The sequence below is a fragment of the Lepidochelys kempii genome, chromosome 14 (genome assembly GCF_965140265.1).
Source record: "Lepidochelys kempii isolate rLepKem1 chromosome 14, rLepKem1.hap2, whole genome shotgun sequence".
Lineage (NCBI taxonomy): Eukaryota > Metazoa > Chordata > Testudines > Cheloniidae > Lepidochelys > Lepidochelys kempii.
In genome coordinates, this window is record NC_133269.1 from 27,931,499 (window position 1) to 27,941,829 (window position 10,331).

At 51.1% G+C, this 10,331-nt stretch overlaps 1 protein-coding gene across 1 annotated transcript; it reads right to left on the reverse strand.

Annotated features, from left to right (window-relative positions):
- Positions 1–2,422: 2,422 nt before the first annotated feature.
- On the reverse strand, positions 2,423–7,429 carry LOC140898098 (C-type lectin domain family 2 member D-like). Its single transcript, XM_073311551.1, has 5 exons — positions 7,396–7,429; positions 7,250–7,348; positions 4,753–4,940; positions 3,900–4,003; positions 2,423–2,763 (listed from the first exon to the last, which is right to left on the reverse strand). Exons 1-5 carry the CDS (start codon positions 7,427–7,429, stop codon positions 2,601–2,603), a joined length of 588 nt encoding a protein of 195 aa, XP_073167652.1. The 3' UTR covers positions 2,423–2,600.
- Positions 7,430–10,331: the final 2,902 nt, after the last annotated feature.

The following is a 10,331-nucleotide window of genomic DNA, read 5'->3' on the forward strand; positions in this document are numbered from 1 at the left end:
CTCAGAACAGCCTAGCTCCATCCTCTTTGGAACCCCCCTTCAGGTAGTTGAAGGCTGCTATCAAATCCTCCTCCTCACTCTTCTTTTCTGCAGACTAAATAACCCCAGGTCCCCCAGCCTCTCCTCATAAGTCATGGGCCCCAGCCCCCTAATCATTTTTGTTGCCTTCCAATTTCTTCACATCCTTTCTGTAGTGGGGGGGGGGGCAAAACTGGACGCAATACTCCAGAAGTGGCCTCACTAATGCCAAATAGAGGGGAGTAATCACTTCCCTTGATCTGCTGGCAATGCTCCTACGAATGCAGCCCAATATACCGTTAGCCTTCTACCGTTATATATCAAGGGCACACTGTTGACTCATATCCAGCTTCTCGTTCACTGTAATTCCCAGGTCCTTTTCTGCAGAACTGCCGCTTAGCCAGTCGGTCCCCAGTCTGTAGCGGTGCATGGGATTCTTTGTCCTAAGTGCAGGACTCTGCACTTGTCCATGTTGAACCTCATCGGATTTCTTTTGGCCCAATCCTCCAATTTGTCTAGGTCATTCTGGACCTTATCCCTACTCTCCAGCATATCTACCTCTCCCCCAATCTTAGTGTCATCCACAAACTTGCATGAGCGTGCAATTCATCCCACCATCCATATCATTAATTCTCTAAATGTAGGCCAATAAGCACCCCCCTGCAAAACAAACAAACTAACAAACAACAACAACAAAATCCTGCTGAAGTAAAAATTATTGCTCTGAATGCAGCATCTATGATTACCAGTCTTGTGGGGTGGTGGCATGCGTGGGCATTTGGTGAAAGCAGTTCAAGGTCCTCAGAGACTGAGGGCATGTCTGCACTACAAACGTAAGTCAAACTATTCACATCCACACTACTCTCCTTCTGTCAGTCATGCGCATCCTTACCAGGAGTGCTTCCATCAACTTAAGAGAGGCAGTGGGGTGGGGGCGGGAGGGGAGAAGGACTGAGAGACTGGGCTCCCCACTCCTCCCTGGCAGAATGTTTTTTAAGTACATCAGAAGTAGGAAGACTTCCAAACAATCAGTGAGGCCCCAAGGTAACCGAGGTGCCAAAGGAGCACTTTCAGAAGACAAGGCCATTGCAGAGAAGCAAAATATATTCTTTGCATGGGTTTTCATTGCTGTAGCCCATAAGGTCAGTTTGCTAGCTTGCCATATTGCGTAATATGTTTTCTTTTGGTTTGATTCATATTATTTTGTTATCATATCCTATTATTAATTAATCATAGTATTTTCTGGGGTTTTGTTTATGTGGAATTCCAGTTTATGCTATTCATAAGGGTTATTCATGGTTATTCATAATAGTTGGCTGTAATGCAAATAACCTTCAGGCCTGTATCCTGTACGATTAGCTAGAGTAAGTTAGTATAAGTGTTTGTAAACTTTGGCATAGATAAATGGCATACCAGTTGCCCCCCTTAGCTTTGGGGAACTGAACAAAAAACTTGAATCTGCTAACCTTAAGTCTGGAGCAGACCGGTAACTGCAAGGCACACTGCAGAACATGGAAGTCATGAATTAGGTCAGGGTTAACGGTTTCGGGAATGAGATAATCGATTCGTATGAGTATATGGCATAACATGTTAACCTATAGAGTAAGTGTACCTGCAGATTTATGGGGTTGAGGAATAAGATTTGGGCATGGTAGGTTGGGCCTAGATTCTGACAGCGGGCAGTACCGGGACCCTATAAGATGGCAAACAACCATACAAAGGGGTCACATTTTCCTATCTTCTATCAAGCTATCACCTCAGTTTCACAATATATCCTAGCCACTCAACACTTGAACCTAAGCCCTACCAATTTGGGAAGCCTGGACCATTAGTTCCTCAGACATGCCAGAGACAAGACTGATCCTCTGTCTCCTACTACCAGGTCTTCAGGGATGGGTGTGAATATGCTAGCTTTAGTAGTCTTTTAGAATAGAAATGTTACCACCAGGGGTCATAGAATTGTATTACTTCTTTGTGACTCTGTGTTTTGTAGCATTTATGCTTCTTTCTTTTATTTTAATAAAGATCTTAACAAGTTGGTTTTGTCCTCAGTATAAGTGTCCTTGCCACACACCCGGAGGGTCCTCTCACAATATTGAACTCTCTGTGTTCTCTATCCCTATAGCCTGAACTGGGACAAGAACCTAAATTATCTTCTGATCAGATCAGTGCTGAGCGGTAAACACATTAGCCCATAAAATTCAGGTCAACACTGCAAAGGTGTGGGAGATTCCCACACATCAGCCATTCTTTTTATGTGACAAATCTGAGGACCTGTCCCAGACTGAGGGGTCAATAGAGGTGGTTTTGGGGAAAAAATACAAAAATACAAAAAATATTCAAAACAATGGGATCTAAATTAGCTGTTACCACTCCAGAAAGAGATCTTGGAGTCCTTGTGGCTCCTAATGTGACCCTGAGTTTAAAGGTTCAAAAGCAGAAGGCACATACGAAGAATCCACAGTTTAAATGAGACACACTTATTGCTTGCGGGCCCCGCTGCCTGATTTTGAGATCCTGGCCAGGCTGACGAACGGGGACTTGGCTCGTTCAAGTAGGTGTGAGTTGGATCAGTGTCACGTCTAGGAGTCCCATTTCAAGCCCCCTTCCAATGCAGTCTCTTTTCCCATCACATACACCTCAAGTTTCCTACAGATCCACCGTCTTCCCATGTAGCACCGTGAGCTGCTGACCCCTTTCTCGTCGTTCAGATACGCGCAGTCACCTCCTCCTCTTATCTGAAACCTGCAACACAGAAGCCAGGGAGCTGCAGTCAGGCAGAGGCCAGGCATTTCTCATCAGTCCCAGCCAGGGGAGCCGTTCTCCACAGTGCACGCCTGAGTGCGGAGCAGCTACTCTCCCAGCCCCTCAGGAGCAGAGCTCAGGACACGGAGTCTGTACCCCAGGAGAGGGCCACAGTGGCCCAAACTCGGGACAGTGTCTGGTGGCTATTCAGACCCAGTCAGGCTGGAAGCAGGTGGGATCCAAAGGTTGGGTCCAATACAGCAGAATGGGGACTGTCCATTGGGGAGCCCTGACCCAGCGCCATAAGAGCCTGACTTTTCAAAGTACTGAAGTAACCCAGACCAGGGAAGTGGGGGGTCTCCATCCTCCTCTAATGGCTGGCCTCCATAAGAGCTTTATCAATCGGAGGGGGGGGGGGGGTTCAGTTAAAGAAGTGGATTCTTTCGCTCCTATGGCAGAGGCTCATGCTTCTAGTGCTGAATTCCGGGGTTCAAACCCTGCTCCGGGCTCAAGCAGCGCTGGTTTTGTGATCACACTTGGAGCCCACTGAAACCCATCGCAGGGTGGTGGCTGGGCAGCCATCACTACTGTACCCCGTTCCAGTGGGAGCCCCAGGCGTCCAGCACCTGTGAACCGCAGGCTCCCTTAACATCGGTGCCTTGTTGCGGATTCAGAGGCCTCACCAGCCAAGTCACTCAAACCTGCCGGCTGCAATCCCCAGCGGGACCTGCACCTGCCATGCAGTGCTCGGCATGCTGCCCTCTCTAGCAGCCACTGTTAACCTGAGCTCCCTGCTGCCTCCTTTCCCCAGGGGGGGTCAGACACCCCAGGGACCTTGCTGAAGAGGGCTGGGGGAGAACAGCGAGTGTCCCAGCTGAAATCCCAGCGCGCTGCGAGGGCATCTCTGGCTATGGCGGGCTCTGTCTCCGGCCCAGCACCGTGCTGCGGGGAGGAGCCAAGAGTTCAGGGACACGCCGGCTCCCATCGGTCTCTGACACACGCAGGACGCGAACGGACCAGGGTCGTGTCTGGTGGTTTCACTAGCACTGAATGGTGGATCTACCTGAGCTCAAACCGCTCAGACACCAGAATCCCCAAGCCCAGGGAATTAGTCCAGAGGGGCGAGAGAGACTCACAGGTGGTTGAATTTGGTGCTGTTGGTCCATTTCCAGGGCTGACCCTGCTCCCTCCAGAGGCCGATCCAATGGTCATAGACACCCTTATGGCGCAGCAGGAATGCCTTAAAGAAAGCTGAGGGACAGCAGGTATCAGCCCCAGCTCCCGTGCTCCCCCCACCGCCCCTCCAGGGCTCTGTGCTGCAGAGAATCCCAGTCACATATTGAAGGGTGCTCAGTTTATTTTCAGGGGGGATTTTCCCCTCCCTCTTGCAAAGCACAAGATCCCCCGGGCAGTCTTAACCCTCCCACTGCACACAGCAGCCCCACCCCAGTGCTCCCAGTCACCCACACCCCAAGTCCCCCTGAGCTGGGGGCAGCTGTTGGGTCTGAGCTCTCTGCAGAGACGTCTCTTCTCACAGAGCAGCCACCGCTCACCCCAGCAAGGCAGGAGGAGGGAGGGAGGCAAGCTGAAGTGGGAGGGGTCAATGTGAAAGGATCCCCTCCTCCCCCGCCTCCTCAGCTGGCTGCTCCTTTCCCATCCCCACAACAGGTGCACTGGCTGGGTTCTCAGTCCCACTCCAGCAGCCAGCAGCCCAGGAGATGCTTGAGCCAGCCCTGCCCTAGACAGAAGCTGTCTCCCTATTTGGGGAGGGGGGCAGCGGAGAATGGGCAATCCCTGTGATCACACACAGACAGTAGGGCCCTGGGCCCAGCCAGGGCTGGCGTTCAGCGGCTGGAAGTTCATTCACTCCGGCCTCCCAGCACGGGAGGGCTCACAGCTGCTCCTCAACCCACGGGGCAGAGCCCAAGTCCTGCTGCAGCAGCCACCCCTGTGCCCACATTAGTGTCTGGCAACTCGAGAGTCTCTCACTGTTTCCTGCTCACTGTCGATCCCAGCCAGGGAGGCACCCGGGGCAGAGCAGCGGCTTCGGCTCTCGGTCCAGCTCCCTTCCCTCTCTGAGAAATAGTAGCATTTCCCTCGGTATCCCATCCAGCCGTCTGTGCACGAGGGGCTAGCAGGGGGGCACAGATCAGCTGATGAAAGCTGAGAGGTCAGCGCTGAGAATGAGACAGTCACATGGAGGGTAAAAGTTGCATCGAGAATTGGGCATTTGACTGGTACAAAAATTGGTCAACTGACCAGTCAAATCTGTCAAAGAGTGGTCAGATATTTTAAAATACCAATTTATCAGAATTGGTTACCTCCCGCCAGGAACAAAAAAGAGCAAGACGTCATTGTCTCCAGTAGGTTTAGCTTTCGATAGATACGGATCTACCTAATTTTTTAAAAAATGTACTTCACTGAGTTATTTTAGCTCAGAAAAAAAAGGCAAAACAATGAAACCAAGTTCTTGAAAACACCAGTGAGGCTCCAAGACGCAATCCGAAAGGCAGGCTACCTCCTACCCCCAGGGCTCTCGCTGGAGCATTTGACTGCGGCCAAACAGGCAGTCAATTGACCGGCTTGCCAAGCCCATTGGGACCCCCAGCTGGGGCTGGTCCACTGCAATCAGATGCAGGGGGACGGAGACGTTTGTCACAGTAAATTTGCCTGGCAAGAAGGATTCCAGGGACACTCCCAGCCTGGGAGGGACTGACACAGCTCAGAGCATTTCACCCCAGGCACAAGATCAACAGCTGGACGTTCAACCTAGCAACAAACAGCAGGTGAACTACTGAGAAGAACGTGGGAACTTTCACTCAGGGACATGAAAGCCACAAGGGGGCGCCAGAAACCACAGCCATGGGAAGTGACCTGTTGCACTGTGGGCCAGGAATGATGGAACTTAATTCACCTCCTACCTGCAGACTTTTCTCTCCCCAAACACAGCAGCAAGAAAGGCACTTTCTGGAAGCCCTCATGGCAGTGTAACCCTTTCAGAGCCATGAAAGAGCAGCAGTGGGGTCACCCATAAGTGACACCAAAGAGGATTTGAAAGGCCTGTCTAGTTGAGAGGAGTTGGACTCAAACCCCTCCAGATGTTTTCGAGCACGTCACTTTTGTTTGCACCACAGTAACTCGGTAGCTGGTTTTCAAGCCTTCCCATGTGGCTGGCGCTCAGCGAGGAGCAGACACTCTAAGTTGGGAAGAGTTAGGAAACGTGGCAGCGGTGATCAGAAAGCGAGCATGTGTTCACCTCACTCACAAGGCATGTCTGACCCTGTAGATTTAACTGTCCAGTGCACGGTAGCCCACACCCCTGCCCTACTGAACTGAGCAGAGAAGTCAGTGACGAACAGTTGATGGCACAGGCTGTCTCGACCATCCATCTCCAGCTCAGATGCCACATGTTCTGCAGAGCTCCCTGCACCTGCAGGTGTGTAACCAACCCTAAGCTCACAGATTCCCACCTTACACAGTGAGAGCCAATGCTGCCCGTTGCAGCAGCCTGCCATTACAGCAGGGAGCTGGGATTCAGGGCCCATCTGTATCCGAGCAATCTGCACCAGTATAATCACAGTGACGCAGTGACATCAGGGCAAACACCTCCTGGAGATGCGCTGGAGCAGTGCGGCTCGCTCTGGTAACTTCCTGCAGCAAACTGCACCAAGGCAAGCTCCTTTGTGCACCAGTGCAGTGCGTCTGCTTTAGCGGTTTGCCCCAATTCAACTGCACGGATGTCATGACATCAGCACAGAGGATTCCTAATGCAGACGGAGCTGGATTCAATCCCCTCTGCCAGCTGCTAAACCCTCCTGGGGCCCAGTGATCAGATCCCAGGACAATAGAGAAATCCCACCCCCGACATTCCCCAGCATGCCCTGCCCCAGACAACGGGGGGATACAACAGGGTTCATGTTCACCGCAAACAGACGCCCTCTGCACGAGCACACACTGTCTGGGCAGCCCGGGGGAGTGAATGGTGCTAAGGGACCCTTCATGGCCAAGCTCAGCGATTGGGGGGTTTCCACACTGCGCTGGTGGAGGGGTCTAGACTGAGTTCTACAGCTCATTTCAATAACACGGCAGCACCTGCCGCCCGGCCACAGGCGTGACCTGAAGATCCAGGAAGGCCAAGCTGGTAACCTCAGAGCAACACAGGGAAGGCAAAGGGCTCAGGGTTGCACTGCACCCTGTCCCACTGGACACCCTGGTCAGGGACTGCTTCATGGCGCGTGGCAAAGGTGACTTGGGTCCAAAGTGCTCAGAGATGGGCTGGGGGGGCTAATGTCAGTCAGATCGTCCTGACACAGAGAGTGCCCAGGTGCAGGGGTCTGGGAGGAAGATCCCCCAGGAATCCTCTGCCCCAGGGGCAGAAGCCGGACAGGCCGGGAGGAGAGAGTGAGTGTGGTAGGTCACGGGGGAATGGGATGCGCGGAGATCGTAGATGGAGGGGAAGGGAGCGGGGCGGAAGCTGGGAACTCACCTGCCAGAGCAATGATGGCAGCAATCAACGCAGACCATACAACTATCACTGCAACCACAACTCTACAGGTTGGACTTTTCTTGCAGTTCCAAGGAGGGTCTGAAACAGAAAGACCCGTCAGGCAGGGCTGGGAGGACACGTCTCACTGACAGCACCGGGGCTGGAGCTGCCCTGGAACATGCACCGTTCTTGTCTAGTTTTTGTAAAGCTCTCCAAAACCACTTTCTACAAACCATTACCCTCTGATCCCACTGAGGGTTTCCAAAAGTTAGTGCCTGTCTCACCCACTGCAACCTGCAAGGTCTCGTGCCAGCAAAGGGAAGCTGCTCCCAGATCTGGAGCTGCATTCGCATGTCCTGAGGGCTGTCCTGCACCATGGTCACCACGGGCAGGTAGGTCATCAACCTCCATCTCTGTCCCAGCTGCAGGATGGCCTCTGGTTCCTGCTCCCTCAGGCACCTGGAGATACTGAAAAAGGGGTGGGATTGGCAGAGCAGGAGAACAACCCATGAGGTTAAGAAATGGCAGTGAGAGCCTTTTCCCTCCCTGGGAGATTATGGTGTCCCTCTGTGGGGACTCCCTTCCTGGCAGATGCTAGTGAGCTATTGAAAGAGCTCAGCCTGTTTAGATTATAAAAAAGATTGGGTGGTGACATCATAGAAGTGTTGAAGTGACTTCATGGAGAGAAAATATTGGGTATTAAAGGGCTCATTAATCTATCAGAGAAAAGCATAACAAGACCCAGTGGCTGGAAACTCAAAAGAGACCAATTCGTATTAGAAAGAGGGCACACATATTCAACAGTGAGGACGAATCACCAAAGGAAGAAACTAGAAAGGGAAGTGGTGGGAATTCCCCACCTCTTGATGTCTTCTAATGAAGACTAGATGCCTTTCTGGAACGTGTGTAGTCAAAAATTAGCTCCTATGCTCTACAGAAAGCATGTGATATGCAGGGGGTCAGATGACACGCTCTAATTGTCTCTTCTGTCCATAAAGTCTGCTAATTTATGAAAAAATGAGCGTAGCATGGGGAGAAGCCTCTGATGTTTTACTGTGTTCGGCTTGAGCCCACAATGAACGCTCATTGAGTGGGGTGATCCAGGGGAAGCAGCTGAAACATCCAATGTGGCTGGACAGGGGCAGGACATCAGCACTACAAGGGAGTGGTGGGTGTGGCAGTGACATCACAAGGGCCTTTGGCAGGACCTCAGCCTATTGGACAAAGGTGGTGGGGAGGCGATGACCTCACAGAGAGAACTTGACATCAGCCAGGCAGGACAGGGGTGCAGGACAGGGGCAACCTCGGAGATCCCTGTGGCTTTGCTTCAGCACGTCTCCTTCTCGAGGTCTCTCCTGGAGGACTGAGAGAGCATTCACTTGCACGTACGTGAGCGCAAGGAGGACCCCCTTTGGAGTTTTCTCCTTTTCTTTTAGTGGATTTGCTCGAAAACAGACGTCCCTGTATAGAAGGTAAGAGCCTCGGAGAGGTTTGGAACCTGTTCAGTCTGATCCATCAGGTGCTGGCTGATTTTTAGGAAAGGAAAACATTAGATTGTGGGGGCAGTATTTTATTTCCGACCTAGGATTTTGTCCCTTAGAATTACTGGGGACATTGGGGTTTCTCCTTTTTGTTTTCCTCTTCTTTTTCCTACCTTTCCTACCTTTCTCTTCTTGCTTCCTTTGTCCTTTTCCTCTGTTCTCCTCCCACCACCAGGAGCTCTGTGTGTGGAGCGGAGTCCGGGGGGGTTGTGGGAGGCCCTCACAGAGAGGTGAGACTGGACTAGTGCTCCGAGAGTGATCCCCTCGGTGGTGACCGGGGCCATTCTTTGGGCTATTTGATGAGATCCCTTAGCCTCCCACCCCTCAAAGTCTCAACCTTGATTGGCTGAGGAGGGGGCTATTGACAGGGAGGAAACTCTGGTCTTTGTTGTTCTCTTTTATGACCAAGCAAATAAGTCGCAATCAGTTATACGTTTGACCAATGTGGATGCTGCTCTCCATTCATTGTCTCGGAGCAGTTCATGATCCTCTCGAACATTCCAGTTCTTCTGAAATAATTGCTGAATAATTACTATGAACAATTGTTGGTCTGTAGCTCATTTGAGAGCAATTCTGCTACTGACTGGCTGCATCAGCTAAGACAAGTCCCTGCTCGTTTCTCAGCCTTCGTTTCTCCTTCTGTCAAGAATGAATAACAATCCTCTCCCACCTACCTCGCCATGGGTGGATGCTGGGGATCCACTGAAGAGTGTCACTCGGAGCAGTGCAGACTAGGGGGTGTCCTATCACACTGAGCCATATCAGATTATAACCTAATATTCGATTTGATTTGTATTTTATTGTTTTGAAATTGTGAAAAGCAGCAACTACTTAGCTCAGACTGAAGCATCTCATCCAATTTTCTAGAGCATAGTGTCTCCCCTTTGTGTATGATGAGACAGTTGAATGCACTGTGATGGACAGGAGATGCTCTTGTTTTGCAAACAGATATTTTTGCAAAGAATTTTCATCCTAATTGTTATGATTTCAAGAAACAAAGTGGTTTCATTTGAATGGATTTTCTGACAGAAAAAGGTTTCCATGAAAATGTTCACCCCTTATTTCCTGGGCCTTATCCCTGCCTCTGGGGGGTTGTTGTCTGTTAGTTAGAACAGGAATCAGGACAGTTGTCTTCTCTTTCTGTCTCCGTCACCACTTCGCTGTGTGACACCTTGGGTAGGTCCAATGGGAACAGGGTCAATTCTCTAACTCCAGGCAGCAGGAAGCCTGGGTGAGATAAGGGATGTTAAGGCCATCTGCGAAGGAGAAAGGGATGTTTCCAGGTGTTGAATGTCAAGAACTCTAAACTTTGCTAAAATGGATAGTCTCGAGAAACAAGAACTAGTTGGGGCCAAACTTTAACCATTGTCTTTTATAAAGCCCATTCAGGAATGTGAGTCCCAGAGAGCCATAGAGAGGGGGAGCAACTTGCCCAAAGTCCCACAGATCAAGAGGCAGCAATGGAAGCAGGAGTGACACTCTCTCTCAAAGGCAGGGGGACCAGACATTAGGGCCTGGTTGCAATTGCCAGCTGTGGGAGG